General features: G+C 50.6%; 3 protein-coding genes across 6 annotated transcripts; 1 reads left to right on the top strand and 2 right to left on the bottom strand.

Moving 5' to 3' along the window:
• Window positions 1-46: 46 nt before the first annotated feature.
• RBPJL (recombination signal binding protein for immunoglobulin kappa J region like) lies at window positions 47-11,509 on the bottom strand. The gene is made up of 12 exons (XM_053574680.1): window positions 11,404-11,509; window positions 10,105-10,216; window positions 8,670-8,795; window positions 7,179-7,249; window positions 6,896-7,011; window positions 6,452-6,626; window positions 4,564-4,701; window positions 4,029-4,138; window positions 3,623-3,775; window positions 1,180-1,335; window positions 972-1,075; window positions 47-867 (listed from the first exon to the last, which is right to left on the bottom strand). Exons 1-12 carry the CDS (start codon window positions 11,423-11,425, stop codon window positions 591-593), a joined length of 1,560 nt encoding a protein of 519 aa, XP_053430655.1. The 5' UTR covers window positions 11,426-11,509; the 3' UTR covers window positions 47-590.
• LOC128574042 (translation machinery-associated protein 7) lies at window positions 2,495-2,973 on the bottom strand. Its single transcript, XM_053574679.1, has one exon. It carries the CDS (start codon window positions 2,941-2,943, stop codon window positions 2,749-2,751), a length of 195 nt encoding a protein of 64 aa, XP_053430654.1. The 5' UTR covers window positions 2,944-2,973; the 3' UTR covers window positions 2,495-2,748.
• On the top strand, window positions 9,830-25,911 carry MATN4 (matrilin 4). 4 transcript variants are annotated; one of them, XM_053574674.1, is made up of 11 exons: window positions 9,830-10,181; window positions 13,407-13,521; window positions 14,307-14,879; window positions 15,587-15,709; window positions 19,409-19,531; window positions 19,625-19,747; window positions 19,842-19,964; window positions 20,773-20,823; window positions 21,833-22,246; window positions 22,345-22,497; window positions 25,645-25,911. In XM_053574674.1, the coding sequence occupies exons 2-11, from the start codon at window positions 13,443-13,445 to the stop codon at window positions 25,791-25,793; spliced, it is 1,911 nt and encodes a 636-aa protein (XP_053430649.1). In that variant the 5' UTR covers window positions 9,830-10,181; window positions 13,407-13,442; the 3' UTR covers window positions 25,794-25,911. The 4 variants fall into 4 exon arrangements, with proteins under 4 accessions (XP_053430649.1, XP_053430653.1, XP_053430652.1 ...); XM_053574678.1 differs by lacking the exon at window positions 20,773-20,823 and having other exon boundaries at window positions 25,645-25,752; window positions 25,835-25,893; XM_053574677.1 differs by lacking the exon at window positions 19,409-19,531.
• The last annotated feature ends 1,907 nt before the right edge of the window (window positions 25,912-27,818 follow it).

Here is a 27,818-nt window from a genome sequence, read left to right as displayed (position 1 = left end):
TTGGCTCCTCAGAGTGTGTGGAGTTGTGTGTGAGACGGGGAAAGAAAGAGGGAGACATCTGCAGGATGAACTTACTGAGGCGGGAAGGGGGCCCAACTTTTTGTTTTTGAGACAGAGTCTCACTATGTTGGTAAAGTGCTGTGGCGTCACAGCTCACAGCAACCTCCAACTCTTGGGCTCAAGCGATTCTCTTGCCTCAGTCTCCCAAGTAGCTGGGACTACAGGCACCCGCCACAATGCCCGGCTGTTTCTGTTTGTTTATTTAGCAGGCCCGGGCAAGGCCGGGTTCCAACTCACCAGCCCCGGTGCATGTGGCTGGCACCCTAACCACTGAGCAACAGGCGCTGAGCCAGGGGGCTCATACTGATTTAGAGGTGGAGAAGAGAGAAAGGCAGGGGGAGCCGCACTCCTTAGACACAGAAAGAGCTTCTCTCGGGTTGTGTTTTCCTGTACGCACGAGAGGAGGGGGCGACAGTGTGAGGCTCCCGCAGCAAAGGGACAAGAAAGCTGGGCCAAAGACCCACCAAAGCAGCCCGCCCCGGGCCTGGGCACAGACCCCGGCGAGGGCAGCTGCGGCGCTCAGGCCGTGCCTAGGTCTGGATGAAGAGGTGGAAGTTGGTGCGCGTGAACTCGTGGTGGATGCTGTCCAGGAGCGCGTCGGCGTCGGCGGCTGCGGGCTCGGAGGCGCCGGCGGGGCCCGGCCGGACGCTGTACTCGGGGGTGTAGGTGAAGGAGAAGGCGCTGGGGTAGAAGAGCCCGTCGGCGCGCACCAGGCTCACGGGCACCGAGATGGGGGCGCGCAGCCAGCGCCAGTCGCAGCCGAAGGCCGCTACGTCAGGCACCACACACACCAGGGACCGCGGGCTCCTGCGGGTGGAGCACAGGGGTCGGGGCTGCAGTGCCCCTGAGGACACACTCCCCCAGCTCCCCGCCCCCCCGGGCCCGAGGGAGGCTGTCTGCGCATCCCATACCTGTACATGGTTTCTGCCTCCACGTCGCCGAACCACACCTTGAGTCCCGCGTGAAAGTTTTCTCCGTGGAGCTCCAGCGTGGCCACATCGCCCCCGCCACTCAGCTGGGGGAGGGTGGGACCAGTTGGGGTCTTGGAAGAGGCATTGGATGAGCCGCCCTCCCTCATTAGAACCCCGCGCCTCCCGCGCCCCCCGCGCCTGATTTCACCTCTAGGGTGCTAATGAGGGGCACCGGGGTGACCGGCTCGCGCGTGCACGCCAGGCTGCGGATGAAGGAGAACTCCACCGACTCCGTCCCGATGATGGTCCAGCAAGAGCTGTCGTTGAGCAGCGCTCTGTTCGCCTCCCTGGGACAGGGAGAGGCCTGGGAAGAGACCGGAGGGGCCGAGGGAGAAGCTTCGGAAGGTGGCCGCCGGTGCACCGCGTGCGTTAGGCGAAACAGAGGTACCAGTTCTGCGTTCTGCCGTGTACCTGTCCCTTGAGGCCCGTAAGTTCTCTCAGAGTTAAGTAAGTCTGTCGGACTAACTGATTTTTTATGGTCTGATTTTCTTAAGATTCTAGAATTCTGATTTCTTTTTTAAAGAGACAAGGTCTTGCTCTGTTGCCCAAGCTAGAGTGCAGTGGCAAAATTACAGCTCACTCAGACTCCCGGGCTCAAGCGATTCTCCTGCCTCAGCCTCTTGAGTAGCTGAGCATGCAGGTGCCTGCCACAACACCTGGCTAATTTTTAGAGACAGAGACCTGGCTATATTGCTTGGGCTAGTCTCAAACTCCTGGCCTCAAGTGATCCTTCTGCCTCAACTTTCCAAACTTTCCAAAGTGTCGGGATTTTAGGCCTGAGCCACCAACAAACCCAGCCCCAGCCTAGAATTCGATTTTTTTATTTTCCGGCTGGGGCTGGGTTTGAACCCGCCACCTCTGGCATATGGGGCCCAGCACCCTACTCCTTGAGCCACAGGCGCCGCCCTAGAATTCTATGGAATTTTTAAACATTGTGCAATTCTGTGCCCTAATGTTTTACAATTTTAATGTTCTTTGGGAAGGGGTATTGCTCAATAATAATGTTATTTTCTTTCTTTCTTTCTTTCTTTCTTTCTTTCTTTCTTTCTTTCTTTCTTTCTTTCTTTCTTTCTTTCTTTCTTTCTTTCTTTCTTTCTTTCTTTTGTTCTGAGACAGAGTCTTACTCTGTCACCCTCAGTAGAGTGCTGCAATGTCATAGCTCACAGCAACCCCCGACTCTTGGGCTCAAGCGATTCTCTTGCCTCAGCCTCCCAAATAGCTGGGACTACAGGCGCCAACACATGTCTGGCTATTTTTAGAGATGGGGGGGTCTCACTTTGGTTCAGGCAGGTCTTGATTTCAGGCAATCCACCCGCCTCAGCCTCCCAGAGTGCTAGGATTACAGGTATGAGCCACCGTACCCAACTATAATTGTTATTTTCTACATACAGTATGATGATTCCATCTCCTAACATTTTTTGGTAATGTTCTTTTTTTTTTTTTTTTTGACTTTTTTTAACAAAAGTTTATTCTTAAATGTACAACAGGCTCTAAGACAACACTTCATTTTACCTATAGGTGGCAAAAGATGTTATGACAGGGAATACAGTTGTTTATTATTATTATTTTTTTTGCAGTTTTTGGCCAGGGCTGGGTTTGAACCCACCGCCTCTGGCATATGGGGCCAGTGTCCTACTCCGTTGAGCCACAGGCACAGCCTGGAATATAGATGTTTAAATAGGAATCAATCACCATCATCTCAGGCACAAGGAACAGCTTATTTTTTGCCAGATTTCTTAATTCCACCTGTGGCGAGGGGGCCCCTCCCCACAGCCTTCGCTTTTAGTTCCTCCAGTTTCTTCTGCTCCTCTTTTTGTTTCTGTTTGAACGCCTTATCTTCCTCATCCATCTCCTTGGCCTGCTTCTTAGGCTGTTTCAGGGGCTTTTTCTTGCCACCTTCGCGGCCGGACATGGCGCTGCAGCCGGTAATGTTCTTTTGGTAGTAATAGTGCTTAATAATATTTTCCACATTCTACCATTTTCCATATTCTCTGTCTTCACATTCTACGATTCTAATGGACTTTGCATAATAATACTCGATACTATCCTATTGTGATTTTTATTTATATCCTGCAATTTTATACCCCAACATTCTATGATTCTAAAATTCTCTGGGAAGGAACATTGCTCTAATTATTACTTTTTTTTTTTGTAGAGACAGAGTCTCACTTTATGGCCCTTGGTAGAGTGCCATGGCCTCACACAGCTCACAGCAACCTCCAACTCCTGGGCTTAAGCGATTCTCTTGCCTCAGCCTCCCGAGTAGCTGGGACTACAGGCACCCGCCACAATGCCCGGCTATTTTTTGGTTGCAGTTTGGCCGGGGCCGGGTTTGAACCCACCACCCTCGGTATATGGGGCCGGCGCCCTACTGACTGAGCCACAGGCGCCACCCTAATTATTACTATTTTTTACATACTCTGATTCTGTCCTGAGAGGCTATGATTTTAATATTCCTTGGGAGGCAGTATTGCTCAGTAAGTCTGATTAATTGCAAGCATGATAATGACAATGATGATGACCTAACATTCTGTGGTTCTCTGCATTCTCACTTTCTTTGACGCTTGGTGCCGGTATTCATTGCTTCTCACCTGAAATTGCACCACCTTCTCTGTGGCAAGGCATAAGTAGGTGCCACTCCCTCCTGGGGGATCCCCCGGAAACTGGAATGCACACTTGTGCAGCTGGGAGATGGGCTCATCCACGTCGAGGAGTGCGCATTGTTTGGCTACTTTTCGGATGATCTGCAATGGAAGGGTGGTAAGAAGGCACCTGGGTACCAAAGGTTGGCCTCCCAGCCAGTTATTTGCTACTAGGAGAGCTACACAGCCACTGAAGATTATTCTCCCTGCCCCTTAACTTCTGTCCAATCCCGTAAAGTATCCCCAGAGTGAGAATAAGTATCTTAGCCCTTCTCCCTCCATCTCTGCCCATATGGGTCATACCATCTGCGTGGATTTCAGGGGACCCTGACAGGTATGCCCTCCCTTCCCATACCATAGGAGGTAGTGTGATGCCAGTGACAGTACAGACGAGCTGCACCAGGGAGCCATAGCGCACGTAGCCCTCTCGAGGTGGGAAATCCCCTTGGGAACAGTGATCATCAGCTGGGGACCAAAAAAGGGAAGGAACAAAGGTTTTGAGGGGTCCAAGTTTCTGTCCCAAACCCAACCTTCTTGCCACTTGCTCCCTCTCACAAGTGGGCACTGTGGGAAGGTTTGGCACTCAGGGAAGCAGCTGAAGCTGGAGTTTCTAATCCTGGAGAGGCCATTTATGGCCATCTTCCCAAATGTTCTCTCCTGGAGACAGGGCTTGGCAGCAGGCTATTTAGGTGATATGAGGGGGAAAGGTGGGGATTTTGGAATCCTAGGCTTGCATCAGTCCCTGAGTCACTGGGACCTTGAGGAAGTCTTTTTGTGTTTCTGAGCCTCAGTTATATGGGGCAAAGTTATCTTCCTTGAGGAGTTGTGGGGAAGATTAAATAAGCTAATGCATTGTGAACTGTTCAGCCCCAGGCTGAAGATGTGTTTACCCAGGTGAAGTGTGAAGGCTGCCCACTGTCGTGCGCTGGCCACAAAGGCCCCGTCCTCCACAGAGAGGTAGCGTGTGGAGACCGTCTGGGAGCGCAGTCGGTTGAAGAGGGAGACCTTTGAGCCAGAGGATATGCACACTGTGGGGGAGGTGGAATGAGTGCCCTGGCCTGGCATCTTGAACTTGCCAGTCAATTTCCAGCCAACCTGGCTGATATGCCCACTGGCCTAGATACACTGGGCACTTGTAGTTCACAGATATTTATCTCATACCTGCTGCAGTCCTGTTTCTGTCCCTTTGCCTGCCCCCCTTTGCTGCCTGGGCGTCCTTCAGTTCAAAGAACGGAATTTTAAAAACACTTTTATATATTAAAACAAAAAGTTATTTATTTATTTAAGAATTTGGGGGGGGTCTCTCTATGTTGCCCAGGCTGGTCTTGAACTCCTAGGCTTAAGCAATCCTTCTGCCTCACCTTCCCAAGTAGCCCAAACTACAGGCGTGCATCACTATGCCTGGCATAATTTTATCAACTAGTCAGTACGAATGAGCCTACTTTGTGCCAGGCACTGCACAGGGTGATGGGCACTAAAAAGGATGAGTTAAACTCAGTCTTGCTCTGGAAGACTTCACAGTGTGGAAGGGAAGACAAGGGCACACGTGTAAAATTCCAAGGAGGCCTTCTAGGAGGAGGGAATACTCTCAGCTGGTGAGCATGCTGAGGGCGGCAGTTACACCCAGGGCTGCATAAACAAATTACTGTGGTGTGGAGCCGTAGCACAATACTTTCAGGGCCTGACATTTATCTTTCCCATACCAGAGCCACAGTTTTGTATTCTCACTTGACTTTGACCACTGGGGAGCAAGCTCTGGGTGGGTCACCTTCCTCTCTCCCCTCACAGTGGTAGGTTTCCTGTAGATGTTCAATTTATACCTAGTCCAAGTTATCTTCTTTTGAATAATACCTAGCATTTGTTGTATGCCACGTGTTTTACATGCATTGGCTCCTCTGATTATCTCAATAGAGAGAATTATTATTATTATTATTATTTTTTGTAGAGACAGAGTTTCACTTTATGGCCCTTGGTAGAGTGCCATGGCATCATACAGCTCACAGCAACCTCCAACTCCTGGGCTTAAGCAATTCTCTTGCCTCAGCCTCCTGAGTAGCTGGGACTACAGGCGCCCGCCACAACGCCCGGCTATTTTTTGGTTGCAGTTCAGCCAGGGCCGGGTTTGAACCCGCCACCCTCGGTATATGGGCCCGGCGCCTTACCAACTGAGCCACAGGCGCCGCCCTATTATTATTATTTTGACAGAGCGTAAAGCTGTCGCCCTGGGTAGAGTACCGCGGCATCACAGCTCACAGCAACCTCCAACTCCTGGGCTTAAGCTATTCTCTTGCCTCAACCTCCCAAGTAGCTGGGACTACAGGCGCCCGCCACAATGCCGGGCTATTTTTTGTTGTAGTTGTCATTATTGTTTGGCAAGCCCCGGCTGGATTCGAACCCTCCAGCTCTGGTGTATGTGGCTGGCGCCTTAGCCATTTGAGCTATAGGCGCCGAGCCAGAGAGAATTATTATCTGAGGCAGATAATATTATTTCCACTTAGGAGAGCAACTTGCTCTGGGCCCCCAACTCCCACCCTCAAATCTTGTGTGGATCCCCTTTCCTGTTTTTGATCCTTAACTCTTCTCATCCCCAAGCCTGAATTGCGCCCACTCGCCCAGACTCCGCCCCTTTCTCAGCTCAGACTCCACCTTTTTGATTCTGACTCCACCTCTCTGATCCAAGCACCACCACCGCATCCTTCCCACACCCCCCAGTTTAGCAGTTCTTGACCTGGTTGCACCTCCCCTTCCTGCCCTGCGCTGAGGTCCCGCCCCGCTCACGGTCAGTGTTTTTCAGCGATTGCTTCTTCTGCGAGGGCTTCGAGATGACCTTGATGAGGCGGCTGTGGAAGGTGCCCAGTTCCTGGCCCCCGCGGAGCACCAGCCGCAGCACCAGCCGAAAGTGCTTCCTCTTATCCGCATCCGAGATGTACAGGGTCTTGGCGCATCCGAATTCCTACGGGCTCGTGGGGATGTAGCGGTCTTATTCCAGCCCTCCAGGCTGAACCAGCCGCCCCCCCCCCGCCCCGATATCTACGTCCACCCCATCGGAGGTGACAAGAAGCTCCTCGATACAGGCTCTTAGGCTCAGCCTTAAGGCAGAACCCTGGCCTTCAAGCCTCCCTATCCATGCGTTGGCTTCCGAAGGGGAGTGAAGAAGCCCTCCTTTCCAAGGGAGAGGCAGGGAGGGGAGCAGGAATCAAACTCCTTCCCTTGCGCTCTCACCCTGGAGTCTGGCTGCTCCTCGAAATTCAACTTCTGCGTTTCAGCTGCGCTGCCAGACGCGCCATCCAGTCCCATGTAACCGCAGACCGTAGGCCCGGTCTCTCCTGCCTGGTGAGCTAGAAAGGGACGCGGGCTAGCTCTGGAGGAACTCGGGAAGGATTCAGGTGCTAGGCAAGCTTAGTTCTTCCCGCCAGAGGGCGCCGCGAGACTGCAACTACGAACCGCCGGGCTCCCAGGCCCACCCTGTGGTCTTCCCTACAGAGTAGACAGTCGCAGCCCTCACCTTGGCCCTGCACCGGCTTCACTCTCCAGCCGGGACCGGAGAGGTAGACGCAGGGTGGGGGGCAGAAGAACCTGCAGAGACAAATGAGAGTTGGATTCCTTTATCTATCTCCACTTGACTGTCCTGTAAGCATAGCAAGGTAGCACAAACCCAACAGAACCCTGGATTCTGGATCCCCCAATACGCCCCAGGCTTCTCCATGATTGTGAATTCCATTAACACAGACTTCCTTTTTTTACACCTGTCTTTCAACTAATCAGTAAGTCCTGTTCACTCCACCTTCAAAAGATATCTAGAATCTATTGGCTTCTTACTACTTCAGCCTTCATCCCAGGTGGCATTAGTTTTTGCCTGGACCACTGCATCAGCCTTTCAATTTGTTTGTTTTCACCTCACCCCCTTTCAACTTGTCTTTCACACAGACTGCTTTTTAAAAAACATGAGTCAAATCATGTTACTCCTCTTCTTAAAAGTCCTCTGCTGATTTAAAATCTAAAGTCCTGGTGGTGCCTATGGCTCAAGGAGTAGGGCGCTGGTCCCATATACTGGAGGTGGTGGGTTCAAAACCAGCCCCAGCCAAAAACTGCAAAATCGAAACAAAACAGAATAAAATCTAAAGTCCTACTAAAAACAGAAAACTTAGCAGAGCATGGTGGTGCACACTTGTAGTCCCAGCTACTAGGGAGGCTGAGGCAAGAGGATCACTTGAGCCCAAGAGGTTTGAGGTTGCTGTGAGCTATGAGCCACAGCATTCTACCCAGGGCAACAGACTGAGATTCTGTATAAAATAAAATAAAATGAATCTAAAGTCCTCCCATGATATGGGTCCTGCTTGTCTTTCTGACTTATTTCCTACAACTCCTTCCTCTGTCTCTAATTCCAGCCACTCTGATTTCCTTTGTACCTTGAACAAAGCCTCAAGGTCTTTGTATTTTCTGTTCTTTCTAACTGTAACATGCTTTCCCCAGGTTTTCTGGTGTCTGGCTCCATTTTAACATTCAAGTCTCAGTTAAGATGTCACCTCCTAAAAGGCCTTTTAGCTAAGGTACCTCCCCCCCCAGCCTTAGTTTATATCACGGGACCCTGTCCAGTTTTTCCCTCCAGTGCTCCTTATAATCTGCAAGTATCTTGTTTACTGACTTGTGGGGGTTTTACTCTCTTTCACACTAGAGTGAAAATGCCATGAGAGCAGGCATTGCGTATGTCTTGTTCAGCTGTATGTCCAGTGCCCATAGAGCCCACAGAGCCTAGCATGTAATAAGTAGCTGTTGAATGAATGAATGAATAAATGAGTGAGCAAGTGAATGAAAGTTGGGGGGAGATTCACAAGAAGGCTCTGCTAAGAGCAAAGTGGGAGCCAAGGCCCCCTGGTTAGCCAATAGCTGGGGTCTCTTCCCTGAGGCCTCCTCTGGGTCTAACAGAGGCCAAATGGGTGGAAGGGCGCATAGGGCTGAAGGCTGCACAGACTGGGAGGACCACCGAGGCACCTACCGCTTCTCATTTCCATATGACTTTTGGGCCACCTTGGCATGCAGGATCCTCACTGTCTGTTCACACTGTTGCTGCAGGCACTCTCGCACGCCTTCTCGCAGGATGGTGGCATGCTCTGGGGATGACCTGGGAGTGGAGGCAGGCAGGCAAACCAGACGACACCAGGGAGAGTCAAGGGCCAAGGTGGAACAGAGCCCAACCCACACCGGTTAAGCGAAATGAAGTGGGGGTGGGGCTGCCTTACATTCTGCTCTCATGGGGTCAGAGAGAGGAAGTGTTCTCTAAGGAGGGGGCTTGGGTGCAAGCCAGTGCAAGTCATGGGCTAAATATTTGGTCTGTAAGGTGCTCAATGAGGCCTGCATGGAGCCCACTGCGACCACCCAGGTGCCACTCTGTAGGTCTGGCTGCACGCCCATTGCAGCTCAGGGCCTTAAGGACACCTGGCTGTGATACAAAGGCCTCTCTTATGCTGGCCTTGGGTTGGAGAGAAGTATGTTAGGGCCTATGGAGTTGATAGAGGTTAAGTTTCCCCACCCCAGGAGAAAGCCAGAGGGAACAGCCTTTGCAGGACACCCAGTCCGTGCACTCTGCCTAGTGCCCTCTGTGGCTTCCTACCAGCACGTGCTGGCAAACACGCAAACACGAAAGAGCCCCTAAAGCGAGTTTCCAGATTGGTGGTGGGGTGGGAGAATCTGAGTCTTTCTGAGGCCAAAGCAACACTCCTCCACTTCTGCCTGTTGCTGTATTGGCTCCGACCCTGATTATGGGGAATCAAGGCCGATTACACTGGTCCTGTGGAGTGAGCCCGGTCAGAGCCTAGGGTTCTGGCGCCTTCTCAGCTTGGGGTTGTGTGGGTGAGAGTGGCTGGGCCCAAGTTCTAGGCCATTGTAAGGAGCATGTAAAAGAGTCTGCGGTGGAAGAGATTCGAGGAACCAGCAGATTGGGGCTGAAGGAAAGCCGTCAACAGAGACGCTGCCCTTCTGAACCCTTTACCCTCTTGGCAAGAGGGGAATCCGTGGTCTCTCCTTACTCCTGGAGGGGACAGCGGAGGGCAAGTGTACGGCCGCGCCCTCGGAAGCGGGGCCAGGCAGCCAGCGGCCAGAACCGGGACCGCTCCGCCCCTTGGGGCTCTCCTCAGGGAAGTGCCTCGTAGGCTTCCAACGCATTCCGGCTGCGGAGAGTGTCGCCGCCCAAGTCTCCCGCGGCAACCTAATTTCGGCTAACGCCTGCGGTTCCTAGGTGGTGGGAACAGGGGGCGCCGGGCTTGCTCCGCCCCGGCCCTCAGAGGAAGGGGGGGTCGCTCCCTGCTAGTGGGAGGGTCGCAGCCCGCGCTCCCCCTCCTCACCCGCCAGCCCCGGATTAAATGCGGCCGCCGCCTACGCTCGCTCCAGCTGCCTGGCAATCCCCACCGAGGGCGCGCTGCCCACGCCGTTACCTGGTCCAAGTGCCTGCGAGGCTCCGCCCGTTGGCTCCGCTCTGCAGCCGCGCCTCTGAGCTGTCCGGCAGGCTCAGGTGAGTCAAAGGGCCCGGGGGCGCTGAGGGGTCTCCTGGGGGACAGGTGTCTAGTCAGACTAGGCGACCGTATTTAGCAGCGATGCACCGCCTACCATGCCCCCGTCTGACCTGCGCTGCACTGACCCCGCTTCTGTTGGGTCCTTTCCAAATTGAGCCCCCACCAGCAACGCCGCCAGAATCGGGTCATCTCTTCCCTAATCTTGTCCTTTCAGGAACCCCAAGGAGTGTCCCCAAGGTGTTCATTCTTGGCCAACTCTTGAGGAATTATTTGCAGACCTCTCCTCTGGTGCCAGTCCACTCCTCCTCCCTCATCAGGGCATTTCTGCATCTTTTAAACCAAGGGTTAACCCCTCAGAGGAGTCCCAGGTTCTAGTGTCAGCTCCACCAGGAAGTCGCTGGAGACTTTACCCTCTCTGGACCAAGTCCTTTTCTGTATAGAATGAGGGGGTTGGAAAGGTGATGAACTTGGAGGCAGTGGCTATTTTGATTTTCTAGGATTTGGGGGGAGGAGGTGGATTGTCTGGTGAGATGTTGGCTCAGACCAAGAGCAGGATGAGGGGATCTTCATCACGATTTTGAGGCCCAGAGGCTTCTCCACGTGGGAAAGGATGAGGAGTAGTGAAGGCCCCTTGTGACTTTACCCTCACGCTATCCAGGGATGCCGGCCTCCTCTATGGCCCAAATTAGAGAGGGCCTTCCACACCCTCCCACCTCCACCAGCCTCTGGCATATGTAATTTAGTCACCCTCCCACGATGGGCCCTGCCAGAAGGACTTCTGTTCTACCAGGCCTGGAAGGCGAAGGAGAAGAATCTGTGACCGGAAGGCCGCCCGGAGTGAGCCGCTGGCACCCGACCCTGCTCAGAATAGGCCCATTCACAAAATTGGAGGGGAGAGGGCAGAGGCGGGGCTGCGACTGGGTAGGGGGCGGCTGGCCTTCCCTACCAAGAAATAGCAACAGAAAGATGGCTACACAGATGCAGCATGGGGCCCAGAGAGTGAGGTAGGCGACGGAAGGAAAAGAGGTTTAGGGACTACTAGGCGCTAGGGGGGCCAAGTGGCTCAGGAAGGAGAAGGGGAGCCAGGAGTCCCAGGATCTAATCCTGCTTTTGCAGAGCTGTAGGCTGCTTTCTTGGGCCTCAATTTTCCCATCCGTACAATGGGGAACCTTCCTAATTCTCAAGGGTGTCGCCCAGAGCCGGGGGAGGATGAAGGCTCACCTGCTGCCCCCACAGGGTCCATGGCGGCTGTTAGAAGCCTCTGCCGCTCACCTGCGGCCCTCCGGGGCGTGCAGCGCAGCGGTCCCCAGAACCTACACACCCCACACCCCGGCCCTCGCGCGGAATATATCCCGTCCAGGTCTTATCTCCAAGGCCCCGGGGCTCCCGGTCCCCTGTTTGCTCTCGGCAGGGACACCTGCTGGGCAGATGTGGGCTTCCCACGGCCACCCAGTGGTGGCAGCCAAACCCGAGCAGATGCCCTCTAGCGTCCTTTCCTGAGAGCAGGAAGGAAAAGGAGACTCCAAGCCCAGAATTCTTGCGAGCAGTGGGTTTTGTCCCACTCACTGCCTCCACCCACCTGCCCCATTCAATCCGGCGAAAGGGCGCAGCCATCCCTCGCAGTCTGCGGTTGGCGGTGCTTGTCTGTTGGTGTGGGGAGGAGTTGGAGGAAGTGTAGTCTTAAGGACAGCACACACCTCCTAGTATGCAGAGGGGAGGGGGCCGAGGTGGGGAACGCTTCTGTCTGCAGAGGTTCGCCTGGCAGGAGAAGAGGGCCCTGAACAACTCTTGCTGGCGTAAGATTCTACCCTGGTGCAGCCACTCCCTTGCGCTTAACTTCTCTAAGCCTCAGTCTCCTATCTGTACAATGGGAAAAACAACGGCCTTAGTTTCAGAATTGTAGAGAGGATAAATGCTGCACTGCATGCAAAACATTTAACACTGTGTCTCCCATTTAGGAAAGGTTTTTCTTTCTGTTTAAATTTTGTAAATTTTTACCTACTTTTTTTTTTTTTTTTTGTAGAGACAGAGTCTCACTGTACCGCCCTCGGGTAGAGTGCCGTGGCGTCACACGGCTCACAGCAACCTCTAACTCTTGGGCCTATGCGATTCTCTTGCCTCAGCCTCCGGAGCAGCTGGGACTACAGGTGCCCACCACAACGCCCGGCTATTTTTTTGTTGTTGCAGTTTGGCCGGGGCTGGGTTTGAACCCGCCACCCTCGGCATATGGGGCCGGCGCCCTACTCACTGAGCCACAGGCGCCGCCCATTAATGTTTAATTTTTTTTTTTTTTTTTTGTAGAGACAGAGTCTCACTGTACCGCCCTCGGGTAGAGTGCCGTGGCGTCACACGGCTCACAGCAACCTCTAACTCTTGGGCCTATGCGATTCTCTTGCCTCAGCCTCCGGAGCAGCTGGGACTACAGGCGCCCACCACAACGCCCGGCTATTTTTTTGTTGTTGCAGTTTGGCCGGGGCTGGGTTTGAACCCGCCACCCTCGGCATATGGGGCCGGTGCCCTACTCACTGAGCCACAGGCGCTGTCCAATTTTTACCTACTTTTTATTTATTTGTTATTCTGTGGTTCTACAAAGAACCATTTGTGTTTCTCAGCAATCCCAAGGTCTTGCTCTGTTGTTGGGGCTTGAGTGCAGTGGTATAATCATAGCTCACTGAAATCTCCAACTCTTGGTCTCAAATGATTCTGCTGCCTCCCCCTTCCAGTGAACCACTGTTCTGGGCCTGAAATTTTTATTTTTATTTTCTCATTTTATTTTTTAATTTTTGAGACAGAGTCTCACTCTGCTACCCAAGCTAGAGTGTCATGATATCAACCCAGCTCACAGCAATCTCAAACTCTTGGGCTCAAGTGATCCTCTTTCGTCAGCCTCCCAAGTAGCAGGCACTACAGTTGCCTGCCACAACGCCCAGCTAATTTTTCTACTTTTAGTAGAGACAAGGTCTCACTCTTGTTCAGGCTGGTCTTCAAGTCCTGAGTTCAAGCAATCCACCTGCCTTGGTCTCCCAGATTGCTAGTATTGTAGGTGTGAGCCATGGAGCCTAGCCTCCAAGCCCAAAATTTTTAAATTATGATGCATTTTGAGCATACACAATAATGGAGAGATTAGCAAAATAAATCCATAATCTTCCTCCCTCTCCAAGCAGCCATCACCCAGAATAAGAGCTCTGTAAATATTGCTTTACTATTTTCCTTCCTTCCTCCAGGCTCTGACGCCTCCTATTTCCTGTCGCCTGAGAACCATGAGAGGCCTTCTTTTCTGGCCACTGCTCATGTGGCTGCTCCTTCTCCAGCTCTGGGAAACTCAGCTCCAGGTGGCAGGTGAGCCGGGCCCTGCTCTCACCAGTGGGAGGCAGAAGCAGAAGCTGGTTCTCCTTCGGCAGCCACCTGGGCCTGCTGGGGAGAGGAAAACAAGGACTTTGTAACATACCAAAGTGGGGTTAAGTTCCCCACTTTACTTCTCTGGGCCTCAGTTTCTTCATTGTAGTTTCGGGGCTCATGCAGAACTGCCCATTTGGCATTTAATTTTGGAAAATTAATTGAAAACATGGAAAACTCAGGAGATTTGTACATAATGATTCCTTCTTGGGACTTCTCTTGAAAACCCCAAGGATTTGCTAACATCTAATGTGAATGGCCAGACGGCAACACTTGGCTAGAGTTGCCTGCCTTAAGGTTATAGGCTCTTTGGGTGTCCACCATCATAACCCAAACAGTTCACTCATTTATGTCACCTCTTCTGGCATTTGAGTTTGTGACATCTCCTCTTCACAGAACCACTTATTATTATTAACCACTTATTATTAACCATAATACCCCTTCAGAACAGGTCTCAGTGTTGATACCCAGGCGTTTTCCACTGTACCTGCAACTCTAGGGAATTTGTGAAATCTCCATGCCCAGGTCCTAAATAAATGGTGGATGCGTTGGAGCAAGTGCATCCAGCGAGTGAGTCTGCTGGGTTAATTTGCACTGGATGCTGTTATACCGGGATAACAGTATTTCCCCTTCGGTTTTGGGGTTGTTGTTTTTTTTTTTGGGAGGGGGTGGTGTCTCCTAGAAGGTGAGACTTTGCTGACACAGGGAAGTCCTTTCTGATTTCTCAGCAGGTACCAGGTGCCACACTGGACCCCTGGATTTGGTGTTCGTGATTGACAGCTCCCGCAGCGTACGCCCATTCGAGTTTGAGACGATGAGGCAGTTCCTGGTGGGCCTCCTCCGTGGCTTGAACGTGGGGCCTAATGCCACGCGCGTCGGCGTGATCCAGTATTCGAGTCAAGTGCAAAGCGTCTTCCCACTCGGCGCCTTCTCGCGCGCTGAGGACATGGAGCGTGCCATTCGTGCTCTGGTGCCGCTGGCTCAGGGCACCATGACTGGGCTGGCAATCCAGTACGCCATGAACGTGGCCTTCAGTGTGGCGGAGGGCGCGCGCCCCCTAGAGGAGCGCGTGCCGCGCGTTGCTGTCATCGTGACAGATGGGCGGCCCCAGGATCGCGTGGCTGAGGTGGCAGCTCAGGCGCGCGCTCGCGGCATTGAAATTTACGCTGTGGGGGTGCAGCGAGCAGATGTGGATTCCCTGCGCGCCATGGCGTCGCACCCGCTAGACCAGCACGTCTTCCTAGTTGAGTCCTTCGACCTAATTCAGGAGTTTGGCCTGCAGTTCCAGGGCCGGCTGTGTGGTGAGTTAGGGGAGTGCTGGAGTAAGGCTCCAATTCTCTATCCAGCCGCTTGGATTCTTGTCCCCATTACAGTGAATTCCATTCTACCCGGGTGGCCCTGAGCGGTCCAGGTAGAGTAGAGTTGCTCTGGCCAACAGCGGGCTGTGTCAAATTTCATCTCAGGCCACTTTTGCTTGGGCTCTATCCACAAGGAACAACATTTAGCTTACCCTGCCCACCAGGATGAGCATTTGTGGTTTTCCACTGGCTTAGTGCCAAACTCCAACACCAAACTCCTGAACATAAAGAAGTACTGCCCCTCAAAGCGGAGAGCGACCTCAGGCTCCAAAGAGTCACAAGCTCCTAGCCACGGGGCATAGCTCCTCCCACTCAATTGGGCTCCTCGCATAAACGCAGCAGCGTAGTTTCCAGGCTTGTTCTGAGTTATTCTGCCTACCCGATTTAGCACCCCTCCACCTCCCTATCTCACCACTGCCCTATGTAGTTCTATCCTACTGACACGTCTAGTCCTGTGGGGTTCCCAAGCCTATTCCCAAAGGCTACTCAAGCTCTGTTAAGCCTTCCCACCTGGTCCTGTCTCTCTCAAATGCATGGCATCCCTCCTAAGGCCATACTTAAGGGTGGTGTCTGCCTCTGACCCCCAGCTTACTCTTGTTGGAGGCTTCCGCCCTCTGTCTCTTGCTGATTCTAGTTCTGTGTGTCCTCAGGGAAGGACCAGTGTGCTGAGGGGGAACACAACTGCCAGCACCAATGTGTCAACGCCCGGGGCACATTCCACTGCGCCTGCAACTCTGGCTACAAGCTAGCGCCAGATAACAAAAGCTGTTTGGGTGAGAGTTACTCCTGCCCTGCAATCTCACTGCTCCTGAACCTTCTTTGGTTCCCTATTGCCCTAGCATCAGACCAATGAGTCTGGAAAGGCCTTTGGAAGTAAAAGCCCATTTCCTTCCGTTTACCCACCTAAAAAAAAGAGGTATTACCTGGGGTCACACAGTCCTTGGTGAGACCCCACAGTTAAGTTTGCTAGTTTCTACCGCCTTTTCTGCCTATTTTCAGGATGGTCATATTTGGTTTCAATCCACCTCCTAAACTTGTTTCTGTTGTCTCACAGACTCATCCTTACAGTTTCTCTCTCTCTCTTTTATTGTTTCTGGTTAATTGAGGGTACAAAGAATTAGGGTACAATGTTTGCATTTGTTAGGTGAAGTCCCTCTTCTAATTGTGTCCTGTCCCCAGGTAAGCCCTTCGCCCTAACTTGTGCCCATTAAGTGAGAGCACACCCATCCCTCTCCCTCCTTCCCTCCTTTTCTCTTCCTGCTCCCTGGTTCCCCTTCCCCCTTCCTTTTTTGAGACAGAGTCTCACTCTGTTGCCCTGGGTAGAGAGCGTGGCGTTATCATAGCTCACAGCAACTTCAAACACTTGGGCTCAAGGAATCCTCTTGCCTCAGCCTCCCCAGTAGCTGGGGCTACAGGTACCTTGCCACCACACCTGGCTAGTTTTTTGTTTTTGTTTTCTATTTAATAGAGATTGGATCTCACTCCTGCTTCAGTTTCTTTTCTTAGACACTGTTGGGGGATCTTCAGTTCGGTGGGTTTCCCCCCACATGCCGCCCATTCCTGCCCGTCCACCTCTGCTGTTCATGTGCTGCCGTCCTGGGCTCATCCGCTTCACCCCTGTGCCTCTGAAAATATTTCAAGACTGTTTCAAGATTTCAAGGGTGTTCACTTTTGTCTTCTGAAAAACAATGCCGTACGATGCCTTGCTTATATAATTGGGTTTTCTTTTTGATGTAGATGTGTGTCCACTCTGTGATCGTAACTGCAGCTGCCATCACTGAGTTCCAAGTTAGTATCAGACATTGTGCTGGGAGCACTTTTTACCTTATCTTTCATACATTATATAATCCCAGTTACCCAGATGTCAGCTGGCTCTTCTCTCTAGAAACTTCAAAAGGTTGGCTTGAACCCTGATTTCTATGAATGTGAACATTCAAATCCCTCTTCAAGATTTCTGGAAATTCCCCAAGGGCTCCATTTTGGTGTTCTCTCTCTCTCTCTCTCTCTCTTTTTTTATTCAAGATAGAGTCTCATTCTATGGCCCTGGGTAGAGTGCTGTGGTGTCATAGCTCACAGCAATCTCAAACACTTGGGCTCAAGAGATCCTCTTGCCTCAGCCTCCCCAGTAGCTGGGACTATAGGCACCTGCCACAACACCTGGCTAGTTTTTCTATTTTTAGTACAGATAGGGTCTCATTCTTGCTCAGGCTGGTCTTAAACTCCTGACCTCAAGTGATCCACCCACCTCTCAGCCTCCCAAAGTGTTGGGATTACAGATGGGAGCCACCATGCCCAGCTGGTGGTCACTTCTTGCTGTGAGCTTCTTTTTTTTTTGAGACAGAGTCTCACTATGTCACCCTCAGTAGAGTGCTGTGGCATCACAGCTCATAGCAACCTTAAACTTTTGGGCTTAAGTGATTCTCTTGCCTCAGCCTCTCAAGTAGCTGGGATTACAGGTGCCCACCACAACGCCCAGCTATTTTTTTGTTATAGTTGCCATTGTTTTTTGCCAGGCCGGGCTGGGTTTGAACCCACCAGCCCTGATGTATATGGCTGGCGCACTAGCTGCCAAGCTACAGGTGCTGAGCCTTGCTGTGAACTTCTGCTGAATATATTTGATTTATGGATCATCTCTCAACTTTTCAACCCTACACATGCCATTCTCCGTCCATGCATGTAAATCAGCCTTTGCTTTGGTTTACACACTTGTGTTCACAAGGACGTGTGTGTATGTAAATGAGCATAAGTTAATTTTTCTAAAGATAGGCATGAACAGAGGTGTGAGTTACATCTAAGGCAAACACACACACACCATACACACACAAAAGAAAAACCCATCATTTATTTATTTATTTGCAGTTTTTGGCTGGGGCTGGGCTTGAACCCGCCACCTCTGGCATATGGGGCTGGTGCCCTACTCCTTTGAGCCACAGGCACTGCCCAGAAAAACCCATCATTTATAATTGAATATTAGATACCCTTGCTCCTGAAAGTCCTCCTAGCCCACTACAGGGGCTTTTTCACCAGCAGCCTCATCCTCAACCCACAGTTGCTCATCTTCACACCATCTCTCTGGTTCTCTTTTCCTCTCTTTCCAGAAATGTTAAATTCTCACTTTTCTTATAACGGGCAATTCTTCTCTCTTCAGCTCTGTTCCCTTAGCTCTAGGCCATCTTTGTACATACAAACCGTCAAGATGCTCAACAGGGCCATAGGTCTCCATCCTCCTCAGAAAGAAGTTGCAAATCACAATTGCTTTTTCCCATTATGTTCCCATTTTGCAGATGAGAAAGATGGAAGCTCAGATAGGAATGTGGCTGAGCCACATCCTCTCCTGTGAGTCAGGGAGCATCTTGAGGACAGGGGAACAGTGGATTCTCACTCTTATGACTGGCTTAGTAATGGGCATGCTGGCTCTGGGTTGTATCAACGGCTTGAGTTGGGAGGATCACCGGGCCCCAGAAAGTACAGACACCTGAGTACTACCTCAGAATAACTCAGTCAAGATTGTTGGGGTTGGGGCCCAGACCTAGGTATTTTCTCATCATCAGATTATATCTTCTTTAATTGATTTGGAAAATGGAATTATTCATATGACAATGGGAGCTTTACTTCTGTTTCTTTTTAGTTCGAAGCATTATGGGGTACAAATATTTTTGGTTACACGGATCACTTTTATGACTTGAGTCATGGTTATAAGTATGCCAGTCACCCAGATGGTGTTGGCTGTATGCATTAGGTAGGTTTTCACCCAACCCCCCTGCTCCATTTCCATTGAGTTTTACTTCCCTCTATGCGTGTGTGTGCTCATCAGTTAGTTTCAATTTAATAGTGAAGAAATGTGGTGTTTGGTCTTTTATTATCTAATTATTTCATTTAAGATAATGGTCTCCAGTTCCATCCAAAATGCTGCAAAAGACTTTAAGTCATTTTCTTCACGGCCGAGCAGTATTCCATGATATACATATACCCCATTTTGTTAATCTATTCATGGACTTATGGTCACTTGGGTTCATTCCCCATCTTTGTGATTCTGAATTGTACTGCAACAAACATTTGAGTGCAGGTGTCTTTTTGATAAAATGATAGTCATGGGTGTTTCAAAAATTTCCTGGCCAGGAGCAGTGGCTCACTCCTGTAATTCTAGCATTCTGGGAGGCTTAGGCTGGTGGATTGCTTGAGCTCAGGAGTTCAAAACCAGACTGAGCAAGAGCGAGACCCCATCTTTACTAAAAAATATAAACACTAGCCAGGCATTGTGGCACACACCTGTGGTCCCAGCTACTTGGGAGGCAAGAGGATTGCTTGAGCCCAACAGTTTAAGGTTTCTGTGAGCCATGATGCCATGGCACTCTATCCAGGGTGACAGAGTGAGACTCTGCCTCAAAAAAAATAAAATTCCCTCGGATGGTTGTGCTGCCAGGGCTCAGAAGGGCATCCCTGGGCAGAGGCTGATCTCATCTCTTCCCCAGCCATTGATCTGTGCGCTGAAGGGACCCATGGATGTGAGCACCACTGTGTCAATTCCCCGGGTTCCTATTTCTGTCACTGCCATGCTGGCTTTGTACTCCAGCAGGACCAGAAGAGCTGCAGGGGTGAGTGCCTCACCCATACACGAGCATCTTGGTCTGAGGCCTGTGATGACTCCGGTCAGAGGTGACATCTTGCTGTCTCTTCCTTCCCGCCAGCCATTGACCACTGCAGCTTCAGGAACCACAGCTGTCAGCACGAGTGTGTCAGCACCATTGCTGGGCCACAGTGCCGCTGCAGAGAGGGCTACCACTTGCTGCCTGATGGGAGAAGCTGCCAGGGTGAGGAGGGATCTCCTACATGGGTAGGGAGCCTCAGGAGACCTTAGTTTGGTGGGGTCCACACTGACTTATCCTGACCTATCTCTCCTTTAAGTCCGGGACCTATGCAACGGCGTGGACCATGGCTGCGAGTTCCAGTGTGTGAGTGAGGGCTTCTCATATCGCTGCCTGTGCCCTGAGGGGCGGCAACTTCAGGCAGATGGCAAGAGCTGTAACCGTGAGTGATGGGTGGGAGAGTGTTCTGTCTGCTGCTGTCCATTGCCCATGTTCTGAATGTCCTTGACTTTGGCCTTGCTGGCCCCAAGACTGTGGTATATGTGTGTGTTTTGAGGGGATGGTATTAGATACTGGAAGCTGTGCCATACCCTGCCTCCATTGTCTTCCCCTCAATCCTCTACTCTGCTGCCAATGTTAATCTAAAAAACATGTATTTGATGATCACATTTCTCCTTTGCTCCAGAGCCTTCTGTGTTCACCAGTGTCTACAGAATAAAGATCGAATGCCTTACCCTTGAGTTTTTTAAATGGTGGGCACAACCATTTAAAATGGATAATGAAATAAAATTAGTGGGTTACAACTAGCATTAAAAAAAAATAAAGACTGAAAGACAATAAAATAGTTTACTGCATGTAGAAAGAATATTACTTTTGATACTTGTTTAGTTACATGTGAACCTATGTAGTATGTATTATTATTATTGCTGTTATTTTTTTTTTACTATTTTGACAGTGGGCTGTGGCCAAAATTTTGAAACCACTTTTTAGCTCATCAATCTGACCTCAGCTCACCCCCATCACCTCTCTTGCCATGCTAGAATGTTCAATCATGCTGGTCTGCCCCTTGCTGAGTGTGTCAAGAGCTTCCCAGCTCCCTTACCTCTGCACGTGCTGCTCCCCACTTTCCAGAATGTCCCCCCTGCCCTGGCCAACTCCTACTCATCCTTCAAGGCTGCCTTAGGGCATTTGGGCTGCTGTAACTAAGTACCATAGACTGAGTGGCTTAAACATTATTTATTTTCCCACAGTTCTGGAGGCTGGGGAGTCCAAGACCAAGGTGCCAGCAGATTCAGTGTCTGGTGAGGGCCTGATTTCCAGTTCATAGATGGTATTCTTCTCACTGTGTCCTCACACGGTGGAGAAAGGAAGCAAGCCCTCTTCGAACACTTATAAGAATACTCATTCCCTTCATAAGGGCTCTACCCTCATGACCTCGTCTAATTCTAATTACCTCCCAAAGACCCCACTTCCTAAGGCCATCACATTAGGAAATAAGGTTTCAACAAATTGGTTTTGGGAGACCCAATCATTCAGTCCATAACCAAGATCAAATCAGTTGTCATCACCTCCATTCACCCTTTCTTAACAACTCTAGGAAGTATAAATTATTCCCACCTTGGGCTCCCTGCGTGACCTTCTCTTCTAGCACTTTCCTTAACCATAGCATACAGCATATTTGACTTGCTCTGCTCTATCTTGATTTCTTCATGGATCAAGATTGTGTTTTTATTTATTGTTGAACCCCCTTCAGGGCCTAGCAAAGTCCCTGGCTTAAAATAGGGGAGGTAACATTGTAGAGGCTTCAAGTCCTGGCTCAGTCACTTCAAGCTGTGAAATTTGGGACAATCACTTTGTCCTTCAGAACCTCAAATTATAGAAAATAGAGATAATAACAAAGTCATTAGGAGGACTGAGAATAAACATGTATATACAGAGCCTATCCCTGTGCCTGACACATGGTAAGCTATCAGTAAATAATGTTTTAGCTATTATTGTTACTAATACTGGTACAGAGCTTAGAATTATGCCTGATAATAGTAGATAATCAATAAATGGTACTTACTATTTTCTTTATCATTTTAAAAGATGCTTCTGCTAATTGTGCTAAGTGCTCACTAAATTTTGTCAAAGGTTATAATTAGAATGATGATACTGATAGTGGTGATAATTATATGTAGCACACTGCCTGGCACGGCAAGGATTCAGTGAATGCTGTTATATAATAAATGTTTACAAACGAACAACTAGTTGGATAGACGACGCTGCCATCCAAGGACTTGTCCCTCCAAGCTCCTTCTCTTTGGTCAGGATGCCGAGAAGGCCACGTGGACCTAGTTCTGCTGGTCGATGGCTCCAAGAGCGTGCGCCCGCAGAACTTCGAGCTGGTGAAGCGCTTCGTGAACCAGATCGTAGACTTCCTGGATGTGTCCCCCGAGGGCACGCGTGTGGGCCTGGTGCAGTTCTCGAGCCGTGTGCGCACCGAGTTCCCTCTGGGCCGCTACGGCACCGCAGCCGAGGTGAAGCAGGCGGTCCTCGCCGTGGAGTACATGGAGCGTGGCACCATGACAGGCCTGGCGCTGCGGCACATGGTGGAGCACAGCTTCTCTGAGGCACAGGGAGCGCGGCCTCGCGCGCTCAATGTGCCTCGGGTGGGCTTGGTCTTCACCGATGGCCGCTCCCAAGATGACATCTCGGTGTGGGCAGCGCGTGCCAAGGACGAAGGTGGGCTTGGCTGGGCACATTGGACCGGGGTTGGGCTGGACGCGGGGAGGCAGCTCTCGGGAAGCCTGGGGCACCCTGTGAGTCTCCCAGCCTTGTAGGCATTGTCATGTACGCCGTGGGCGTGGGCAAGGCGGTGGAGGAGGAGCTGCGGGAGATCGCCTCCGAGCCCGCGGAACTGCACGTGTCCTACACCCCGGACTTCAACACCATGACGCACCTGCTGGAGAACCTCAGAGGCAGCATCTGCCCGGGTAAGCACATCTCTCTTGGGACTCCCCGCCTTCTCTCTGGGCCCACCTGCGATATACCCCCTTTCCCCCTGCATAGAGTTATAGCCAGGGGTGGGCTCTGTATGCACAGTCTTGTTACTCAAAATGTGGTCCCAGGACCAAGGGCACGGTGGCCACGTGGTAGCTTGTTAGAACTGAAACACTTCCGAGGCTCTCAGGCCAAATGAAACCAAATTAGCATTTTAACAAGACCGGAGGTGATTTGTAAACATATTAAAATCTAAGCAGCACTAGACTAGGCTCCCTGTCCCCCACATTAATGGGAGGTCAGAATACTTTTGGAAAACCTTTTCAAAGGCACGCCAAACTTAAGCATTTCTAAGTGGAGTCACAGCATATATCCCTTGAACTTGCTGGAATTCAACTTTATGGACTTGGCAAAGAGAACTGAGTGTGTTTTAAGTACAAGATGACACATAATTTGGGGGCACAACAGCTCACCAATGCAATCTCTCTGCTTTCTCTGTTGCTCAGCTGAGGAAAGGGGTTCAGCTTTATCTGTGGAGAAGGGGCTGCTGAACCTTGGATTTCCTAGGTGAGGTAGGAAATGCTTCCAGGGCAATTTTTTACCAGATTCTTTGCACTCCAGCCCATGCTAAAGATGTGACACTTCCTTCAGATTATCAGGCTCCACCCTCAGAGGTAGGGTCAGTAGGCCTGGAGAATGTGTAGGTGTGTTTACGCGCTTGTGTGTACATATACATACGTATGCACACGTGTCTCCCTCCCCCAAATAATTCTAATAGTTAGCTTGGGTATTTTGGAGATACTGAATTAGTTTCTCTTTCCGTCCTGATTCTTATATCCCCTGTGGTGATTTTGGACAAGTCACTTAACCCCCCTACCTTTACTTTCCTCTTGTGTAATAGGGGAGATACTGGCTGCCAAGGTTGCCTGTGGCTCTAGAATTCTTTTTTTTTTTTTTGTAGAGACAGAGTCTCACTTTACGGCCCTCGGTAGAGTGCCGTGGCCTCACACAGCTCACAGCAACCTCCAACTCCTGGGCTTAAGCGATTCTCCTGCCTCAGCCTCCCGAGTAGCTGGGACTACAGGCGCCCACCACAACGCCCGGCTATTTTTTGGTTGCAGTTTGGCCGGGGCAGGGTTTGAACCTGCCACCCTCGGTATATGGGGCCGGTGCCCTACTGACTGAGCCACAGGCGCCGCCCCGGCTCTAGAATTCTAAGAGAAGTCTGGGCTCTGTGGTCCAGGCTCTTCACCAACTGTCTGTATGACCTTGGGCAGATCTCCCCTCCCAACCCTTGGTTTCTCCATCTGTGAAGTTACGGGTCTTTGTGGGACTGTTACTGTTACTAACAATAATGCAATCTATAGCAGTTTGTTAAGGGGACATACAAGATGAAGAAATAACTTATAAATCATTACAGCAACTTTGCCAAATGCTAAATGCCAGGCATTGTGCTTACTATTTCACCACTTGTAATCTTCTTTTTTTTTTTTTCTTGAGACAGAGTCTCACTTTGTCGTCCCCCGTAGAGTGCCGTGGCATCAGAGCTCACAGCAACCTCAACCTCTTGGGGTTAAGCGATTCTCTTGCCTCAGCCTCCTGAGTAGCTGGGTCTACAGGCGCCCTCCACAACACCCAGCTAGTTTTTCTATTTTTAGTGAAGACGGGGTCTCACTCTTGCTCAGGCTGGTCTCGAACTCATGAGTTCAGGCAATCCATCTGCCTTGGGCTCCCAGAGTACTAGGATTACAAGTGTGAGCCACCACTCCTGGCCTGACCACCTGTAATCTTAACAATGGCACACATTTACAGAATTTTATGAACCTAAGGTACTATTCGTTTTAAAATTCACTATTATTTCATGTACTGCTAAGAAAAACACAGGTGCCAAATTTAATTGTAAGGCTTTCCCCCTCCCCCAGAGATGTTGAAGTATGTGGGGCAATAGGTTTGGATCAGTGACTCTTAAACTTTGGGGTGCATCATAGTCACCTGGACAGTTTTCTAAAACACAAATTGCTGGGTTCCAGCCTTAAGTTTCTGATTCAGTAGACCTGGGGTGGGGTCTGATAATTTGCATTTCTGATAAATTAGGTGATGTTGATGCAGCTAGTGCAAGGACCACACTTCAGATCTGCTGGTCTAGTTGAAATACACCAGAAAGTGCTTACTTGTGGGAGGAAATGTTCTAGATCTGTGTTTTGTTTTTTTTTTGTAGAGACAGGGTCTCACTTTATGGCCCTCGGGTAGAGTGCCGTGGCCTCACACAGCTCACTGCAACCTCCAACTCCTGGGCTTAAGCGATTCTTTTGCCTCAGCCTCCGAGTAGCTGGGACTACAGGCGCCCGCCACAGCGCCCGGCTATTTTTTGGTTGCAGTTTGGCCGGGGCCGGGTTTGAACCCGTCACCCGCGGTATATGGGGCCTGCGCCTTACCGACTGAGCCACAGGCACCGCCCTTTTTTTTTTTTTTAATAAGGTAGGCAGTAACTTCTACATGTACCCACTTAATCAAAGTTAATTAAAGTGAAATAAAATAAATTTTAGCTTAGTTGCCCCAGCCACATTTCACGTGTTAAATAGCTACATGTGTGTGGCTTATGGTTACTGCAATGGATGGGACAGATGCAGAATGCTTCTTCCCTTGCGTAAAGTTTCATTTGGAGAGAGCTGTTCTGGTCTCTTGCTACTTAAAATGTGTTCCATCGACCGTATCATCAGCATCACTTGGGAGCTTATTAGAAGCGTAGGTTCTCAGCTCCTCCATTCTGAATCGGAGTCTCTACTTTAACAAGCTTCGCTGATGATTCTTGGAGCCATTAAGATTTGAGAAGCATTCTTGTAAGTTGTACACACACACTCATACGCACATGCACACACAGATCAATGAATCCTAGAAATTACCCATGAATACGTTCTCTTATATATATCCATTTTGCGAATGAGGACATGGGTGTAGAAAGGTTGACTTTCTCAGTATTTCACAGCTTCTCACTTGGCTGGGTCTCGGCTCAAGTCTGTCTGAATCCAAAGCCCATATACTCAACCATAGGCACGCAGGTAAACCAACAGGCAGAGGCCAGGGCCAGCTCGGCTTCCGGCAGTACCTCATTCCGCTGACTTTCTGTGCCGGGTTTGCAGAAGAGGGCATCGGCGCGGGGACAGAGCTCCGGAGTCCGTGCGAATGCGAAAGCCTCGTGGAATTCCAGGGGCGCACGCTGGGGGCGCTCGAGAGCCTGACGCAGAACCATATCCTTTGCGGAGTGGGGAGGGGGCCGGAGGGAGAGTGAAGGGACCCCGGAGAACCCCAAAGGCTTTCTTAACGGTTCACTGGCCCAGCTGACGGAGCGCCTTGAAGAGCTGGAGAATCAGTTAGCCAACCAGAAGTGAGGGCCACTGGTGACCGAAACCCAGCTTGGGCTGTCCGGGTGGGGGCGCTGGCGGGCTCCCAGGGCTGTGCTGAGCTGGCCTCGCTTGGACCAGAAGCCGGACTCGCAGGGGCAATGCGAGGGTGGGGGTGGGCGGCGCGTGTCTTCGCTGTGTACTGCACTCGGTTCCTTGTTGGATTTCTTTTTTTGTTTTCTTTTTCTTAAAAAAAAAAAAAAAAATCTGACTTTCACGGAGTCGTTTTGTGGGTCTTCCTGCGCCGCCAGCGGGAGGGGAGCCAGACGGAGCGCGCTCCAGCGGCGCCCGGGCGGCGTCTCCTTGGAGAAAGGCGCATTGTGTGGGGGTCGGGCTGGGGGGCGGGAGACCCAGCACTGCTTCCCACTCCTTGTTTATTCAGCCAAGAACAGATGGCTCCTTATGCAGGCTGCGGGAAGGGAGGGGGCTCACCGGGAACTCTTGGGGTCGGAGCGAGTGTGTGCTCCTTATCCTCCTTAGGATTAAACACTTGCCTCTCTGGTCATGCCTACTTCGTGGTGCCCCAAACTCGGCTCTAAAATTGTTAGGATTGGGCAGAGGGGTGTTGGTGAGAACGTGAGAGGCAGCGTGGCCTTCCTTCTGTCCTCCTCCTGGGCCACACTCCAACACTTCTACAGTAAGGAGTACATGTCAGTACAATTTCCCAGGTGCGTGCAAGAAACGGCAAAGTTTACATGCTTTAAGCCCTAGTGATTTGGAACAAATTACTTTGGATTTTTCCCTTATCCATAGAGTGGAGATTGCAATTGTCATTTCCTCGAGTGATGGCCAAAATGGAGAAAATTCTTCTAAAGTATCTGACACTGTGTCTGATACATATACTAGGCCCACAATTAATGGTAGATATTAACTATTATAGTAATCACGAATACGTATATTTAGTCTTCAGTAGTACTCTAAGTGATTTGCAGGTATTTTCGTTTTATCCTGACCCGCCTATCTCTGTTTTATAAAGACCCTTGTGATTGATTATATTGGGATGACCCTGATAGCAAGGACAATGTCTCTCATCTCAAGCTTTTTATCTTTTTTGTTTGTTTTTTGAGACAGGGTCTCTGTTACCGAGGTTGCAGTCCAGTTGCATGATCATAGCTCACTGTAGCCTCAAATTCCTGGGCTGAAGTGACCTTTCTGCCTCAGCCTCTCAAGTAGCTGGGACTACAGTTACCTGGTACCACACCTCACTAATTTTTTTAATTTTTTGTAGAGATGGATGTCTCTCTACGTTGCCTCAGTTCGTCTCAAACCCCTGGCCTCAAGTGATCCTTCTGCCTCGGCCTCCCAAAGTGCTGGGATTATAGGTGTGAGCCATGACACGTGGTCTTATCTTAATCACATCTGCAAAACCCATTTTGTCATATAAGGTAAAATAATCACTTTAGAATTCCAGGTATTAGAATTTGGATGTCTTTGGGTGGGGGGGGGGGTCCTCCTGCCTGCCACACAGGGCTGGAAGCAAGGCTGACTGATGGCAGAACAGATGCTCTATGCTTTGCTAGGCTTGGTTAAGAGGGAGAAATTTAGGACTGAGCAAATCTCCTGAGCTGAGGAAATTCAGGGCTGCAGGGGAGAGGTCCACTTGACTATTTCTGTAGCAGAATGAGACAATTTCAAATGATAGGTAAGTTGGAGGAAGCCTAGAAGAGGTGATCTTTGAGCCATACTTTAAACAATGGCTTGAATTTCTGTAGGCGGCCATGGGGGACCTTACAGGTAAGTGAGGCACGAATATGTGTTCTTATGGATGAAGGGGAACAATCTCATGCTTGGATATGAGGATCAGAAGAGCTAAAGTGTTACGAACAGCACCTGGCATGTGACCTCACCTTGCCTGACTCTTCATTATGTGGTTGGGGAAACTGAGGCCTAGCTGGCAGAAAACACCAGCTGGA

The sequence above is a fragment of the Nycticebus coucang genome, chromosome 21, assembly GCF_027406575.1.
Source record: "Nycticebus coucang isolate mNycCou1 chromosome 21, mNycCou1.pri, whole genome shotgun sequence".
NCBI lineage: Eukaryota > Metazoa > Chordata > Mammalia > Primates > Lorisidae > Nycticebus > Nycticebus coucang.
This window is presented reverse-complemented; position numbering and strand designations above follow the sequence as displayed.